The sequence below is a fragment of the Venturia canescens genome, chromosome 9 (assembly GCF_019457755.1).
Source record: "Venturia canescens isolate UGA chromosome 9, ASM1945775v1, whole genome shotgun sequence".
In the NCBI taxonomy this organism is placed as follows: domain Eukaryota; kingdom Metazoa; phylum Arthropoda; class Insecta; order Hymenoptera; family Ichneumonidae; genus Venturia; species Venturia canescens.
In genome coordinates this window covers 14,732,810-14,751,437 of record NC_057429.1, presented here as the reverse complement: position 1 = coordinate 14,751,437, position 18,628 = coordinate 14,732,810, and the positions used below count along the sequence as shown (strand labels likewise).

The 18,628-nt window shown below is 42.2% G+C and overlaps 1 protein-coding gene across 1 annotated transcript; it reads right to left on the bottom strand.

Moving 5' to 3' along the window:
- Positions 1 to 3,384: 3,384 nt before the first annotated feature.
- Positions 3,385 to 16,130, bottom strand: LOC122415589 (uncharacterized). Its single transcript, XM_043427845.1, has 6 exons — positions 15,600 to 16,130; positions 7,296 to 7,504; positions 6,535 to 6,670; positions 5,523 to 5,656; positions 4,601 to 4,907; positions 3,385 to 4,357 (listed from the first exon to the last, which is right to left on the bottom strand). The coding sequence occupies exons 1-6, from the start codon at positions 15,634 to 15,636 to the stop codon at positions 4,272 to 4,274; spliced, it is 909 nt and encodes a 302-aa protein (XP_043283780.1). The 5' UTR covers positions 15,637 to 16,130; the 3' UTR covers positions 3,385 to 4,271.
- Positions 16,131 to 18,628: the final 2,498 nt, after the last annotated feature.

Genomic DNA, 18,628 nt, shown 5'->3' with positions numbered 1-18,628 from the left:
GAAGGCAGGCATCATGACTTATTCAACGTGCTTGGCATCATCAGTTTGTAAATCCGGCGTCCGTGGTCTACCACTCATCTGTAAAGCCCTTTGCGGCGCCATTTCTTCCGGATTCATAAACGGAATTTTTAGTGGGACTAAGTAAGAAACGCGTTAATGTTTCGTCTGTTTTATCCTAAATACACGTCTCTGATTAGCTTTGTCAGAAAATTTGCAGCTGTTTCAAAATCTATGGGAGTCCGTGCAGATGGACGCGCAGGCAAATGAGTTCTGCATAGTTAAAAACTCGACGAACCAGACGCCGAAACGAAGCGCACGAAATCGAGGCTCCTGGGGATATTGAGTTTTTCTATATATATATTGAAATTGACACCGCTCGGAGGATTCGTTTAAAAAAAATATTGCAACACTAATCCTATAAAATTCCAATGATGAAAGGATCGAACGGAATTCGATTGCCTGTTTCGCGGTTTTTTTCGAATACGTGATACCTAACTGTGTCTCTTTGTTTCACTGTACGAGCATTTTTTCTTCTATTTTCAGCTATCGACAGGTGAACCTTTTCCTCTCGTTTGTTACGAGTTTTTTGTTTTACCTCTGTAAGCACGACTGAATATTCTCAAAATTCCCAAACGCATGGGTCCTTTGATGTTGGATGGCACGTTCGAGCAACATGCTTTTCGAGGACCAGGATCCCTGAGTACATTTAAAAATACCTGTGGCAGAGGCATGCAGAAAAATACTATGAAAAAATGGTGAACGAAAATCGATGCTCTTTCGTTATTTTTATGCTTTTTTTCGTTATTAGTCGAACCTGATGAGACTCGATTCCATCAAAATCAGCTCTTTGTTTTTGTTTCATGTGCTGTTTTTATCCTTATTCTTGTTGGAGCACTTTGCAACAAGTCATTGGGAGCCAATCGAAATTGGATATTTTCATGGAATTTGGTGGAAATGACTTCTGACAGCTGGCTAATTATGAGAGGTAACAAACGAAAATGGAGGGAAAAAGTGAAAAACGGGAAGCAATGGAAACGCTCGCAGTGGGATCGGTCGCTTCATTTTTATTTCGATTATTACGAGCTCTGATGAAGGCTCCGATATTTTTACGACGCAGAACATTCGGAGTGAAATTCAGCGCGGATGTTGGGCCTCAACGATTCATCACGATGGCAAAGATGAGCCGAAAATACGGACATAAAGTTTGTACGGAAATTGGAGATATCAGTGGGCAATGACAGTATTCCAACTACGATGACAATCACAACGGTATCATTGGTAGAAAGGTTATTTTACATGTCATATATCAATAACTACCCGAAGGTGTAAAACGACAGTGGTGAATTACAATTTTATTGGTTCGAAACATTCCAGGGTGATTGTGAAACGTAACAAAACCACGAAAACTGAAATGTGTCAGGGTGCCCCTTGTCCCATAAATAACGCTGGGATTCATGGACCGCAAGAGCCTGGAAGGGATTCGGGCTACGGCACTTTGGGTCTTGCAGCGTTAAAGTTACGCCCTATTCGTCGCTCGTTCTCGATGTCCACGTATATAAAGATGAACGCGTACATAGTCGTAGGAGAGAACGAGAGAGAGAGAGAGAGAGAGAGAGAGTTGAACAGACCCGTCATCGATTAGCCATCATCCAGCTTCTCTGGCCCGGCGATTCTGGCAGATTCTCTCGAATGTGTACACGCATACATGTGGCTATACATGCAGAGCTAGGATGCATCAGCTTCCGAAACCGCGGGGAGAAAGAGAGCGAGAAAGAGATGGATAGTGAACCAGCCTCGTATTTCAGGGTATCTGTATATGGAAGGGCATACATTTTCCATCGTTCTTTTTGTTCCCCATCCCTTTCGACACATCTCGAAGTATAATACAGCTTGCCTGCCTCATTCCATGCAGTATATACCATTCGCCGTTTTTCCGTACAGCCGTGCTCTTTTTCATGCGAAATTTCCCGTTAAAATTCATCGAAAAATCCGCTGCATAGGCAACGCTCGTATTCATAACGAGATGTACACGAGGAATTCCGTATGAAACGGGGGCCGATTACGGAGTGATGGAATTTTTCACGTGCCTTCTTCGATTCGTCGCTTTGTCGACGTTCAAACGACTTTTATGCAGAGGGTTTTTACATGGATTCTTTATCTCGTTCATGCGTTAAAACACAAAAATGTAACGGACGCGGTGCATCGAATTGTTTGGTGCTGGATTTTCAGTGAATTTGCAGTCCCCACAAAAGTCGAGTCTCGCTGAAGATGCTGCGGGAGATTTACTCCGCGCCCAGAATTCTCTCGCATCAGATATTCCAGAGGCCGTACGCATAACTTGGAGAAATTCACAGAGATCCGCTGATTCATTCGGAATTACGAGGGGCGAGAGCGCCCGCTCCCATACACACAATCTCATTTCTAAAGACGCGTGCGTGTAGACTCTCGCGTGGACACTCTCTCTCAGCTCAAATCCTTCATCCCCTTGCTTTCACGAGGACCGTACAAATTGAAATATCGATTTTACGTCCTCTGGCGAATGGTCGCGAAAACCGCGTTGAAGAGGCAGAAGCGGTGGGAGGAGGGGGGGGGGGGGGGTGGAAAGAGAGAGAGGGAGCATGTCCATCCCCGGTGATCGTCGGTGCGTAAAGTTTTCCACCCTGAAACACACTCCCCCGTCCCCTCTCTCGGTCACTCCGCGCCCCTTGGACAAGAGAGCGTTTTTCGATTCTAGTTGATGCACCGCGGTACTGTTGTGACGGATTTCCCCCAGGTTATTATATCGTCAGTTGTGTATTCCAATTTTTACCGGCGCACATACGGAGAAGGGGGTCGAACGGACGGGGGTGGAGCGATACAGAGTCATTCTGCCAAAGTCCATTTATCCGTTTCCAGAATATTTAACGCGTACTGCGCTCGTCGTCGAAACGCACGGTTCAGCGTGTCTCTATACGTATGCGCGCGTTTGATTTCGTATGTGTGACACACCGGAAAGTTCGGGGATGGGTGGCTCAGGACAGCCGCGAGGTCATGGCGAGACGTCGAATGCACGCTCACGGGGGTGCGCGCATGAATTTTTCAAACGAAAACCTCGACTGCTCACACTCGCCGGCAAACTCCAACGGTTTTCTCTTATTTTTCCCTCTCGTTTTTCCTTTCATTCCTTATCCCAACGGATGTATGAATTTTTCGTATTTTTTGTGCGCCAACCCGACCCCTGCCCTCTCCCTTCGTACTCAAGGGGTTGAAACGCCTGCCTGAATTATTCGGACACGTTCCTCTATATCTGTACGCATATCTTCGGGGATGGGACGGAAATAATCGGAGCCTGTGGGTGTGGAGGGGCTCAATTGATGCGGACGAAAGTCAAACCTCCCTCTGCAATGTCTTTTCAAAATTCATATATTTATATAATCGTTTTTTTATTTTTTCAGAAAATGAGCTTTGAAAATCGGCTTGAAATTGTATTAAGACACTGGAATGAGCTTCAACCCTCCGAATTCGCACCTTCGAGCCCTTTGTTTTCTCCAATAAGATCGAACCCCTTCCCTATGCGAATACCAGATCAAAATGCTTCTCATCAATGAAACTTCTGCACGCCTCAAAAGTATTGCGGGTCGAGGGACAAATAAAAAACGTTCGGAACATTGTATGAATTTTGAAATATATTTTTGTAATCAGACTTCGCATTATTACACTTGAAATGTTTAAGGGCCATTCGCCGACCTGGCAAAACTGCCCTCAACGCTTCGTCACTATTATTTATTCAACTTATTCATTAATTCTACGTGTTCGATAAAATTTATAAAAGTTAACAAAAGTTACATTGGAATTGAAATTTGCCGAAATAAAAGTGAATTTCACTACTTTAAACGAAGAATAATAGCCGCTTTCGTTGCAACGTTACCTTTCGAAGTCTCTTCATCTACTCTCTACCAAATCTCTAGTAAACAAAAATAGATACAAACGATAGCATCGAAGGTGGAAATAAGCAAAATTGAAACACTACCCCAATGCCTCAATTCAGATGGACATTAAATTGCAATTATATACAAGGAAGGTGTCCTGGACCTCTGACAATACATACAAGTACCATGTATAAGGTAAAATAAAAGAAATATATCTCGCGAGATTCTTACAAGCACGTCGATTTATATAAAGAGTTCCAAAGCACGCATTTTATCATACAGAACGGTTATTTCTTCCCCTCCGTATTATTTATTTTTCCGTTTCCATCAATATTTTTGCTTGGCTGTGTATTTGTTGTCGTTTCAATTAACGAGCAGTCTCATTAAAACAAGAAATTCCATAATTAAACTCGGCGAGGCTTGCAGTCCCCGCGCGGAGGATCCGATATCTGGAAGGGCAGATCAATACATTCGTGAAATACTTTTCCTCTATGAAAGCACATTTTTTATACGAATCAAAGATATTCCTGTACGAGAAGCAAATGCAGCGCGCGTCGCTTCGATAAATCACGCTTTCAAATAATCGAGGACTATTTCGAGCTCGCACACACAATACGCGAATGTGATTCTATTAATAAATTACCGCTTAATAACTGACCGACGATTCGATATCGAGATAAATATATAATTACCTTTCACGTCCAGATGTCCATCCGGTTTTCGTTGACCCGTTTGTAGATTTGGCGGTGGTTGAGGATAATTCATGCCTACGATAGTCGCTGCCGGCTCTAATTGAATAACTCTGGGTCGATCCTCCTCTGCACTTACTTCGGTGCTTTGCCAATATATGTCATAGACAGATGCGCTGCAACGGATTTTCAGCTTACCCAAAGTAAAGTGCTCGCCAGTCACCAAAAACTGTAAACTTATGTGAGATATTTGCCATTCTGATTCGTTCGTGTCCAGCGGACTGTACGTCCGTACGTACGAATGTGCCGGCTGCAAAAAATTTTAAACAAACGAACAAATTCGTCAATAATATTTTACTCCTTTCATTGATTCAATGAATTCTTATTTACTTGACAATTCGATGGCTGATGCGAGGGAGTTTCGAACATTTATAAGCGTACTCAAATATTGACCGGTTAGTAGATTTTGCCATTACCTTAAATAAATATCAAAGTATTTATAATATTCGAATTATTAGTTGCAAGAATTTCTTGGCTTGTTCCGAATAACTGATGCAGTCTATAGCTCCGGGTGGTTTTTATTCCCATAGAGTATTCGATTACAAATGATTTTCTGTCTTCCACAATTTTCAAAGCTTTGCAGCAATTAACGGATTTACTGTTCCTTTAAATGTATTTTATAACTGACGTTTCCCATTCAATTTATATGAACACAGAAATCTGTTCATCTTTCGTGAATGAGTTTCCTCTGACTTTGTTATCTTCGATTATTTCCGAAGATAGAACGACCGATGTAACAGCGAGAGAGTTATTGATTGCCGGTGAGATTTCCAAAGTTGGGGGTGAAAATGGATCGATCGTGCATTCGAACATCGCTGCTCGAACGCAGCGATGGAGCGATGGAGAAAAGAAAATATTATCTCACCTGGCGATCGTTGACGAACCAGGTGAGATTCGCCGCCGGTTTGCTTCTGTCGGATGTGCAGTTGAGCCTCAGACTCTCACCGATAGCGTATTTTCTCTGTAATCCATGAATCGTTGGCCTGTTCGCGGGTAGTTCTGATAGAGGAAATAAAGTGGAATGAAATATGAGACAATCCTTCATTTTTTTAAATCATTTTTATCATTTTATTTTGTCGGGTTAACGCAATTAAGTTGAAATAGAATTTATCAGTAGATTTCGAGTAGAAAAAAGCTGTGAAAAATCGGAAGCTTAAAAAAAAAAATCGACGTTTTTGCGGTCTCGGGCCTCAAGCCACTCGAGAGCGGTTCAATCTCGAATCATATTTTTTATATGTGTATATAAATAAGGGGAGCTGTTGCGAGGGCGAGAGCTCCAGAGAACAAAAATGAACACGAACGCACACCATTTATGGATCAATTATAAAAGCCATGGCACGTGCCTTTAAATTCACCGCTCCTGGAGCGAACGTTTTAATCTTTTTCAACCCTCTCTCGTGGGACTCTTTTCTCAGTCCGATATACCCTCCTGCCATAGCGATGGGAAAACTTTCACGAGCGATACGACTTCGAACCCTCGTTTCTCAAAATTCATGGCTATCTCAGCAAGGTAATCTGGAGACCGTGATATATCCGAAGGGGCCGACAAATCATTTATTTGTTTTATGAAAAAAAAAAAACAAAAAAAAAAAAAAACCAAATTCATCGCCCAGTGAGTGCTCGATTATTAATTGAAGTTCATTCATTTATTTTGATATTGAAAAATTGCGTAGTAAAAAAATAAATTTCCGTCCAAGGATCCTGAAATTGTGATCTTGTTTCGAAAGAATCAAGTTTGTTTCTGCTTCAAAGTATTCAATTCTCTGCTAACAGTTTATTGAGCAGAATTCATTCAAGTTATTTTTATGTCGATTACTCTCACCGCAATTATTAACCGAAAAGCCTGGAAGCCGGTAATTGGGGTTTATTTTACTCACCAGCCACGTTCATGGTTGCGCTGACAATTGCGGTGTGAAAAGAAGGTGCGTCAGCCGACACTTCGCAGCTGTACTGTCCGCTGGCGTCCAAATCCAAGTCCACGAGTGCTACCTGAGTCGCATTGCTTTGCTCGTTCTGCAATGAAACAGTGAATTAGTTGTCCCCTCGTTGTCACGATGTCTGGTGAATAATGATATTAATTGAATTTAAAGCGAGGTTCAAATGCTTCGATCTTTCTCGAGCGACGAAATAATAATGAATGAGAAAAGCTGATAATTTCCGGTGGAATCAAATGAGATTTCCGCAATTAGAGCGATATTTAAGGAATATATTCCCTCGATAAAACGCTTTTTGTTTTCCAATAATGAGTTTCACGAATCGCTCATTTTTCCGGGCAGCTCAACCGAATTATACGATTATTGGTTTCGTCGAGTCACGAATTAACGAATTGTTATGGTTTTCAACGAAATTACTCTATAAAGCGGAGTCTCGATCGATCTACTCGAGATTCTATTTCATTATGCACAGAGCATTGATCCGCACGAGACTACAAATTAACGAGTAAGTGGATACTTAAAAACATGGACAGAAAGCGACGGTATTGGCTACTAAGTTATTGAGTTTGAAGTTTATTTCGAGCTTCAGAGCTGACTTTTCTCGACGTTTGTTTGATAAGATCTTCCAAATACACATTCTCCGAAGGAGCCTGCTGCAAAAGGAGCGAGATTGAGATTTCGGTAAAAGGAGGGCGAAGACTCACGTTAACTTGAAGATTTCCAATATGAAAGGTTTTCATGGGTGGATTCTCGTTAGGGGTAAACCGATAAAATTCTCTTCTCTCCTTGTACCATTTGACGGCGTAAAGTGTTGCGCCCTCCAGGTCATACCAGCAGTTTAATATTGCCGCGCCGCCCTTCTCGACGGCCGTAGGTACTTGCATGCGCACCTCGCGCAGCCCCGAGCAAATACCTGTAAAAAAGTGTAATGGTCAAGTAAACGTCGAGTCTGCGTACCTCCGAGAATAAAAGCTTTGAACGAAGGATAAAAAAAAGTGTAGGCGGGAAGACTGAGAAAATATAATTGATCGTCGAAGCACTTTAAAAAATTCATATTACAAGGGATTTCGAGCGAGATCCGGTTAAGTCGTCGAGGGAGGCAATTTTTTCGCTTCACTTCCATAAGGGATAACTGACAGCTTCGAGATTTGGGTTGTGCGTTGTGTATACGTCGATCGGGGGATGAAGAGAAAAAAGCGTGGCAAGGTCACGTCGGGGATTTCGCTTGGTGAGATTTATAATCGATTTAGCTTTACGCTCCGAAGTGGAGTTTTCCTTTTTTGTTTTTCCTCTCATTTTTTGTTTATTCTATTTTCAATTTTCAAGCTAGATATATACGAGACGATATAGATTTTCACGGAGGACAAATAATGCTCTGTCAACGGGACGTGAGAGCGAATTCATTCGACGGAATAAATCATCGCGTAATGAGCGTGTGTACGGGGAGCAAATCCTCAGCAATAATCGCACCAGAAGAATCAGATTAATAACGATTAGGTCGAGATTCGCATTCATCGGGGTTGGGAGCGACCGCGTGCGAATTCGTAACTCGATTCGAGGCAATCAATTTTCATACGATTTTATCACGCGGCTCAAATACAATAAGCAGAGCTCAAATACATTACCGAGTACAAGCAAAAAGCAACACACTTTTTTGCAGTACATTGTTGAACGAGAGGATGAAAAAATATCGGCTCCGCGAAAGCTTTCCTTCGAAGCGTTGAGCCCGTGAGATATCGCGCGGCAGCAGGAAAATTCACGTGGGAAAGCCTCGCGAGATAGCGAAGACTCGGCTTTATCGTATTCTCGTTACAGTGCGCGAGGATACACACAAACGTACACATAAAATGGACACATAAATACACAGAGCACATTCTTAAATAACTATACACCCTCGATGCTGTATTTCTGCAGACACATTCTCAGCATTTATATAGATAGACAGGAAACTGTGCTCCTTATTACTTTTCGCGCGCGAGCCTCAAAGAATTCAGCATCTCTGCTTTCATCTTTGCTCCTCTCTCCTTCTCTTTTCGTTTCTTTAACATCGTCTCGCGCTTTTTATGAAAGCTCTCTCACGCCCCTATATAGTGTCGGCATGGCTCTATCCGAGCGGATATACCAGTGGAATATGAGACGTATATATATATAAAAGTGTGCTTCTCGCACCGAACGTATTATTCAGAGCTTTCTCGGTTTTCTCTCCGGAGCAGGCCACCGCCGTCTCTTCGTTGCTCTTTCTCCTCTCTTTTTCTCCTTTCTTTTCAATATTTCATATAATTATACGCTTTGAGAGATAGCCATGTACATACAGCGGCGTGTCTGCACAAAGATACAGCGGCGGGTTGCGAGTCTCCACTTGGCGTTTCCTCAATCTCGTTCACTGCTCTCCCGGATATGATTTAATTAGAGTGAATAGTGTACTTCGTACGCGGGCGGAAACTGTACTTTTCGTAGCGTCTTTATTCTTATGGGGGGGTTAATAAAAAATAATGATACACGACCCCCGATTTTCTCGGGAGTCCGCCAGCGTTTCGCGGCCTGCTCTAAGACGCAGCGGGTGATAACCGATTTGCGAATTAAGCGGGTTTCCTTGCTTTTTTCCCGAGCCGAATCGGCGCCTGTGTACAAAACTCTTTGATCCTCCTCCGCGCTCCGTGCTACTGGATAATTGATAAGATTTTTATTCAACCAGCAACCCAAAACTCGCACCGAGCTACTTTTATCGCACACGTCCCGGCTACTCGGCGAGACTAGGGAGCGCCGCACGACCAGGATAAAAAGGACTGGGGAGTGAGCAGGAGAAAACGAAGAGCTCTGTACCCAGCACAGCCTTGTTACCGAAGAAAATCGAGTGGAATTAATACCGACGTGTATTTCCTTATCGCGGCCAGGTACTTTGGAGACTCAATTGTCCTTATTGGACGCGGTTCTCCTGTATCTGCGTGCTTATTCCCTATCGAACTTGCACGCTTTTTTAAATGAGCTGTTAAAAAAATTTTATTCACCGGTTCGCTCGACCGCGATTTATCTCCGCATTGAATAATAATGCGAATTTTTCCAATATCGGCAACGCTCCAATGCGCCTCTTATTAATTCATGCTGATCCTTCCAAAGTACTCTGTTTTCCGATCGAATATTCTATAACTGCTTGAGGAATTAACATTTTTATTAATATTCCAATATCCATTTGTACACTATATTCGAGGAAAAAAGGCACGCGTTTGTTATTTAGATTTGATTGTTGATTCGACTCTCGCGGATTTACCGTTGTAATATCGGGGCGCAGTTAATCAGGGAATAATTTATTGTACAACTATGCTGATTGTCACGTTAAACAAGAGCAATTAAAACGGGAGTTGAAATATTCGTCACATCGATTATGAAAGAAATTAGAAATGTTTGAGAATTCGTATCCGGAACGAAACGCGGTACGATATTTTGTGGGTGATTTAATCTTCTGCGAAATTATTGTTGCGTGCGAGCAGGGTGTGCATTGCACCAACTAATGTTACTTAATTGTTCGATCTACCATTGAGCAATTTTCTGCTCTACAAATTTAGCGTTTCGTATCATTTATTCGTGTCAGAAATGCCGACACGCATTTTCATAATTTACCGTTCAATTGTGTCCGAATAAAAAGGAATTAACGAGACACTGTTCGTATCCGGCACTGTCAGTATCAATTGATATTCACTCCGGCCCAGTGACTGTCTCCAAATGCTTGTGTGATAAAGAAAATTTCGATGAATATGAAAAGCTGGTTGATAAAGTCGCCATGAATTGTTGCTCGTTATCGTTTTCCTCGTGCGAACACGAATTCGAATGTTCCGAGATAATTAATTGGGCTCGTCGAAAAACAAAGCGGCAACAATTCCCTCCCATGTTTTTCCTCTACAGCTAATAACTCACGGAAAAAATCTGAACTCTCCGTCTCGCACAGCCCTCTCAAAGCCCCTTAAAAATCCATGAACTCGAAGGCCCGGAGAGGAGAGACTGCGACGCGGACGGTTTGAAAAATGTGAAAAAATAAAAAGGATCACGTCGAAGTTGTACGACGAGCTGGCGAAAGGCGAGAGCAGCACGCCTGCAGCGGGGAGCTTTGAAGAGAACGAAAAAACCGCAGAGCCGAAGAAGAATGGCCCATATGTCATGGAGAATAGAAGCGACGGAGAAAGGATAGCGAATTGACGGTCGCAGCCGCAGGCGGCCACCCTCTCGCGACGCGAAATTCGCGAGGGGTGGTGCAAAAGCACCAGCAGCAGCGGCAACAACAGAACACAGAGCAGCAAAACACAGAGAGCGAACGAAATAATCCTCGACGGTTTCGAGCACCCAATCATGGATTTCGTATCGCGCTTTCGATCCAGTCTGTGTGCGCGTGCGGTTACTATGTGCGGCTCTGCTTTTTCATGTATTACGTGTATGTGGCGTTGACGCGGCGCTGTCGCGGCACAGGGGGATGAAGAGACGGATCGATGAAACTAAAGCACAAAACTTGATAAACTTTAATAACCATGTTAAGCTTATACGTGTAAGTTGTAAATGAATTTATCAACGTACATGCATTTCGTTGGAGGTGTGCATGAGACGTAAAATATGAGGTTAATTCTTGGATATATATCGGAAGTTTAGATTGGAGGAACACGTCAATTTATCTCGATAAATCGAAGCTCTACAAGTTTCTACATTTATTTGAAAATCCTGCGCTCGCCATGCAGAATCCAATTTCGCAAAAACGAACTCCTCATTTATTAAATCTGGCAAATTTTACATTTATATTCCATCGATTTTCATGGGTTCCCGGTAATTCGATCGAATCGCATTAATAAGTCGTTAGTCGAACAAACAATTTATTCAAACGTCGCAGAGTCGAAATAAAAATATCCCAGAGATCTGTTCGTGCAGTTACAGTCATAGAATTCTTCTCGGTCGCATATTATTTTCTCACTGTAACAATGCGAATAGTGGATGAAAGTATATAAAAGACTGTCCAAAAGAGAATGTTCCATTTTTGATAGTCAGCTTATATAAATGCAGATGTACGTATATGAGCATTAAATAATCAAGCAGGTGGAATGGGTCGTGTAGGGTGCGAAGTGGGACGAGACGAGAGGAGGCGATAATTTACGTAAACGAAATTATTCAAGCGTTCATCTGTCGATCCAGTGAGTAATAAGCGCTTCAATTATTGCTGGGCCGATAACCAATAACATGTACTATATTCGAAGGGATTCAACGCTACGCGAAAAATATAAATTAATCGAGGCTCGTTGAAAGCTTTATTTCTTTTATTCGACTTAACTCGCCCTGTGCCCAATTCATTGTTCTGTCATGCGATCCACATATTTATGTGAAAAGTTGAATGAAATTTATTCGCAAAAAGTGCAAATTTTCATTCTGTGTCGCATAGTGTCATTGTCGAGCAACGAATGACAACGACCCTCGAAAACCGACAAGAATAATTAACAGTTTTAACGCGCATTGATGAAAAGTAAATATTTAGTTTAGTCGATACGAGCATTTTGTGTGGTAAGCACATTTTGTAATTATTAGTGGAGAAAAAATTGATGAAAATTTTGTCTTCCTAATAACATTGAATTCCCTGACGGCCCGAAACGAAAATGACGAGAGAATAAACAAAATTTACAACTTTGTTTGTGTTTCGTGCATGCCATTTTTTCTCTCTTACTCCTCCCCCGATTAGTTTATCAATATTTCATCCTGATTTATCAGTGGGGGATTATACGTACATTTACATATACATATACACGGACGAAGGATATGCCATGTAAATTTCGTGGTACGCGAGGCCAACATAGCGAGAAGATTAAATCTTGTTGGTTATTTCATTACGTGGCTGGAGGGAATGGAAAAAGTGAGGGATGTTTGAGGGGTGAAAAGCGAGGTGTGTATGTGTGTATATTTGTACAGAGGAAAAGAGAGAGAGAGAGCGAGGAAAGTCTCTATTACTCTCTTGAAACGGTGACGTTGTAAGGCATAAAATGTTGGAAAAGCGTGAGCAACGTTACGGATAGCAGTTTTCGAGGGGATATACCGACGTAAATATATAGGAAAACACTGTATATACAGATTTTTATAGGCATGAATCCGTGGGACGTCTATAATGCTACGTATATCCAGTCTGGATGGTTTTTACCACAAGCAGAAAGGAGCGATCCGGCCCGCTGTCTATCTCCATCTGGGCTGCTCCAGCGAGCTTTTATCACGAGGATTTTCCACGAGATTTTTCGATATCGAGCGGGAGGACTTTGTGATACGATTTGCTGTTGTTGTTCGCTTAGCGATATGAGGAGGAAACAAAAGCTGCTGCGAGAGAGGAACGGGACGTTCACACGCACCGTGCGACAATGGACTCGCGGTGCACAGGATTCCTATCAACTTTGACAGGTACACCCACCCCTCACACGTGTACACATGTCAACAAATATATCTATGTAAAGGTGTGTCGAGTGTGCGAGGGCTCAAGAGCAGGACGGATATAAAAAGTTTGCCCCTCCGGTAAAGTCAAGAGTTGCTCGAGTCTTGACGCAGCAACGATCCGAAGGGTGACGCAAGTTGAAGAAGAGGAAACAAAAACGACGAGAAAGAGAGAAAAAAATTGCAATCCGATATCGTAAAACGTTTCTCAGAAAGTTTGCTAACGATGAGAGAGACGAATTTACGACGAAAAGTTTATCGAGTTCAAGCGTATTTTTTTTTCTGTATACACATATACGCGAAGGTATAGAAATTTTCAGATATTTATAGCGATAGGAGACCTCGACGAGTCAAAAGAATTATGGGAGTATTTTGAACTTGTGAACTTTTACGATTTCACGAATTAAACTTGGCGCAATTAATGAAAACTACGATCTCGAATGGATAGAAGATTATTTATGAGCCCGTTTACGAAAGAATTAATCGAGCGTTGAATTTCGGAGTGGATTTCAATTATTTTGAAATTTTTTCGTCACTGTGATTCTGATGATTTATGACTCGGGTGTAACGATGATGAATTGAGATTTTCTTCTATATTATTTTTAGTTCTGTGTCTACGAAACGTATCGATTAGGACAAAGCTTATTGTCACACTTTAATTATATCTCTAAAGAAAGCTTTTTTCGGCCATACATTATCCCCACTGATAAGGAATCGTCGGTGTTTACTAGCTGCTGATCCATTATTACTTTGGGCTCGTAAAGAATTCAAATCGTTCGTATCTGATGAGCAACGCATTCTTGATTATTTCATTCCGTGATTTTTAATGATTACCATTTCTCATAATGACAGTTTGATTCCGGACGATAGTATCAAACCGTGGTGGTGACACGTACTTAATATTTCAGGGAATCAATGATCAAGCAGGTCAAGGGATCGATGAATATTTTATTCGCATCGAGTTTTCTTATGCCCATCGATGAAGGGAGTATTTGGGCTGAGCGAGTGTTTCATTCTCAAAAATCCCTCGAGACTCGTCCCTCAGAAAATATATTTGCATGCACTTTTGTGAGCTGATTCGACGATTACATTTTTCTCCGTTAATGCTCTGTCAAATGATAATTCGCGAATGCTTATTGCACCATGTTCCTTCCGACATTGAACCTTCTCGCTCGCAGTGTGACATGCACCTAATCGCTTCGTGAGTTTCTACGTGTCGATAGAAACGTGTCTCGAGACAAGTAAAGAGTGTTCCCTCCGTCAGCATTGCTCGAGGGATGAATAATGTATAAAGTAATCGAAGGGAGAGGCGTAGCTGGCGTTCATGAAGGTTATTATCGCACACCAATCGTCGTAGACACGGGATCAGCGCGGACGAGTCGATGACACGCACAGAGCGAGAGATCAACGTACCTGTTTACCTGCTTTAGTTCGTTGTCTCTTTCCCCGTCACTGTGGCCCCCTGCTTTTCGCTCTTTTTACCAGCTCTCCCACAAATGTTGCAAGAGAGTTTAAAAGCAAGAAGAATAAAAGAGGGTTGAGCTCGCTCAGTCACGAATATAACGACGAATCTCAACCCCTCAATTAACTCTGTACGTTGTTCGCGTTTTCTTAGCGCTCGGGCTGTATAAATTATTGTTGCGTTTCGCTATACTCCTTGTCACGAATTCCTTAACGTCAAGCCCGGGGAGAAACTGAAAAAGTGAGCGAGGCAGACCGAGAGAGGAGATTGTCAAGACAGGGGGGTCGCGCACGCGGCTTCGACGACAAGACGGAATCTCCAAAAAACACGAACGAATATCACATAACACGATGTCTCAAAATAATGCGTCATTTATCATGTAAAAAACCACAGAATTCTAACGTACGAGCAAACGTTTTGTTTGATTTCCCTAATGGCCTTAGGACAGGGGAGCGACGGCCGGGAGGGGGCGGGGGGGGGGGGGGGGTGAAGAAAAAAATTCCAACATTACTCGACAGGGTCATTTACTCCACGATTCATGAGCCCCGACCACATAACCACGGTTTGTTTTTCGTACGAGTGACCCGATCCGACACAGAGGTAATTTTCGTAAAAACTCGAAATTCTGTTTGCCTCGGGCCTCTCCTCGGTCTGTCAGCTTGAAGGATATTTGTTATAGAGTGAAAAGTCATTTGCTTCTGGGAAGCTGTTTTTTTATTCACTATTTCGACATACTTTCTCGCGGTTTTAATATTTTGTTGGAAGAGAACAAGAAAAAGTGTCACTTGATTTATCGCAGCGATAAAAAAGGCCCTTGAAAAGTGGCTATAAAAGCCATTGAAAAAGTATCGCGATGCAGTTTGCAGTGAGGACAGTGTCAGTGACAGCGAATCAACCCTTTCCGGCGAGGAAGCAAAAGGGGTGGGGAGGGGGCGGTCAGCAGCAGTGAGCGCCTGGAAACCTGTCGTTTTTTTTAATCTCTCAAACAGCTCGAACGAACGACGACGAGAGATGCGAGTGATAAGAAAGAAAATAAAAATAGGTGAAATTTGTTAAAAATTGAGGAAAAACCGATGCCTTAATAGTGATAATAAATGCAACTAACCCACGATATGTGCGAGTAAAACGATGCGGAGTTCCATCGATGTTTCACACAATAAACGTCAGATTTAATCTCGTCTGCCTCTTGGTCGTTGCACCTCGTCTTCAGGGTCGTTGACTCGTATCGTTTAAGAGTTTTCTATTCAATGCTTATTTTATTGTATTATTCGTAAAACCATGTCACTGTGTAGCTTGCTGTGTCGCGTACCGGCGTGGACAATTGACGTATGACAAGCCAACGATCGCGCTTACGTCTCGCATGACTTGATACTTGAACTTTGAACTACAGATAAACACGAGAGCGTAAAATCGCTGGGTTTTTTACCCACAGTGGTTATTATCGACACTTGCCAACGTGCATGCTCGTAACGCATATACTTCGAGAAGGAAGTCGCAGGAAAAAACATCTAAGTCGATGTACGCGTGGATGATATAAGCCGAACGTTCGAACAGAGGAGCCTCGGTCCTGCGAGCAGCAACATCCCTTACGTAATGCCTGCACCCCGAGACTTTGGATCCGTGTGTGCTTCTCACTCGACGATGCCTCGGCTCGGTTACCCCCGCTGAGCGCGTTCGATGATTTCTCGAGCTCCCTCTCGCGCAGAATCAATTTCTTCACGAGCTACCACCGTCCCGTACGTGCATGCTCGTAACCGTGTGCTCGTGAAGACGGGGCTTCGAAATAGGGGATGTGAAGGAGTGTGCGAGCGAACGAGAGGCACGCGTGCGCTTCTCCTCACTCGCGCTATACACCGACGAGTCGCGGGGACGCGCTTGCGCCCCCATCGCAAACCCGGCCCCGATATGTAGTGCCTCGATATCAAAATAACGTCAAAACTATCCAACCTTCTCCCTCCTCTCCACTACGAAATGCTTCCTAGAGAAGTTCGAGATAACACCCCACCCTCTCCAACCCTCCTTCTTTCTCCCACTCCCTCAATTGCTGATCCTGCTGTCTCCCTGTTGGGATGCTGTATAACCAGAACACCAACCAATACTAACCCCCTCCCCTCCTTAACCGTCCCCCTTCTCGGCACCCCGCGAAACTTCTCTCTTGACCAGCCACACTTATAAACACCGATGCACCTGAACTAAATCGCAGAAAGCCTCGTATAACTTTAGGGCTACTTTCGAACAATGCTTTTTTTTTTCTTTCTATTATCATTTCGATACTCGTTAATGTTTTCACAGGTGTCCTTGATATATTACTCGCGATAAAGCTTATGAAAACTTTATACCTGGTTTTCTATCGCGGTGCGTCGTTTATTTTTGGATTTTTTTTTTTTTTTTTTTTTTATAAAAATTTGTTAATTTCGATAAACACTCACATTTCTGGAGTGGGAGCAGATACTTTTTTCTTTTCTTTTGGAGTTTTATTTCAATTTTGTCGTTGAATATTTCTAGAATGTTTTTTTTTTTCTCCAACTTTCGTATGACATTTTTTCGAAATTTACGCTCCGGTGGGCTGGGGAATTCCAATTTTGCATTGTTCGCGCGGATGTTGCATGCTCTTCCAGCGAGCTCTGGTGGGAGACGAGACTCGAAGCTACACTGACGGGCTCCATGAAACGCGAGACACACGAAACATTTTCCAGTAATTAATAATCAACATTCGAATATGCCGCTCGGATATTTAATTCTACGTTTTTTCCAGTGAAATAGTCTATCAAATGCTTTTCAGAAGATTCCATTGGCCATCTAGCCAGCTGGAATTTCAAGCATTTTCATCAATATTTAATGGCAGTGCATATGCACTTTTGGTCTATATCTCGCGTACGAAGAAATATTTAATGAAATTGTAATGAGATTAAAAGTGATTCGAAATTTTTCGAACACTTGCATATATTCCAGTTTTTCTTCTATCACATGAAAAATTAATTTTCATTTTCAAATTTCATTGAGAAATATCTTTCCCCGGTAACCGACTGAATTAACCATATTATTTTTCTCCGTGATATTGCATTCTCTGGAAAATTCAGTTTTTATTTTTCCTTTTTTTTTCTCTATACGCAGCATGAAAATATCGAGTTTCGACATCCGTTGAATTTTTTATACACTTTTATTACTTTGTTGAAGCCGAAAGAGGAACGTGTTTTCATACAAGTTACTAAAGAATATCAGAATTCTGAAGCTTCGACTGCGGTTTGCGAGACATAATAATCCTCTTGTGAACCAGCTTTGTCACCGATATTTTCGTAACTCTTGCATATTTCTTGGGGAATAAAATTTAAGCAAATACGAAAGCACTCGAGGTACAAGAATTTTCGTGGATCCATGAATCATAGACGAACCATACAAATACAAATATTCTTACGATGCTTGAAGGTTTAATTAAAAAAAAGGGTAAATCGAGATGGAGAAACGTCAGATTTTCCTCATGGCAAAATCACCGCAAATCTGATGGAAGGCTTTTTTTCATAATTATTAGCCATCACGAGCTTTCGAACTGTCCATGACTAACGAAGGTGTTCAAATCTTCTTTACTTTCTCCAATATTGATTAACTTGTTTCGAAATATCGTCCACATGCGTAGAACAAACACAGTTCCGTGATAGAGAAACATCCGGTTTTTACTGATCTTGTTAAGCGAGCCGAGGAAGTTTGAAAATAATTTGAATAGAATAAGGATTGCAGGCAACGGCAGTGCAGCGTAAGCGAGAAAGTGCGAGAGTCACGCGATCGAGGATAACCGTGATTGCAAAGCGAAGTATTTCGGAAGAATGGCGGGGTTTGAGAGAAAAAGTTGAGAAGCCTGTGCGCACGAGACTCCAAATTTTCATTGGAAAATGAGCAAAAAAATGTTTCACTCGAAAGTACGAAAATTAAAAAATGTTCGACAAGAAACGAAAATTCGACTGGAAAGTAACGAATCGAAAATTCATTGGCGCGACTCAAATTTTTTCCATCCTCCTGGTTCTCGTCCTTGTATGTGTTTTTTTTTTTTTTTTTTTTCCAGAAGGTCAGCATGCAAAGACGCCACTTGGCACTTCATTTTGTCGAGCATCACTCTTACCACGAGCGCTTATATGAACC

Bases quoted from the DNA above. Each gene is read 5' to 3' on its own strand.
- LOC122415589 (XM_043427845.1), bottom strand. From the start codon at position 15,636: ATGGAACTCCGCATCGTTTTACTCGCACATATCGTGG. The intron at 5,657-6,534 runs GTGAGTAAAATA...TTCCTCTATCAG, and splicing joins CGCAACCATGAACGTGGCTG to AACTACCCGCGAACAGGCCA. The intron at 4,908-5,522 runs GTGAGATAATAT...AATTTTTTGCAG, and splicing joins GGTTCGTCAACGATCGCCAG to CCGGCACATTCGTACGTACG.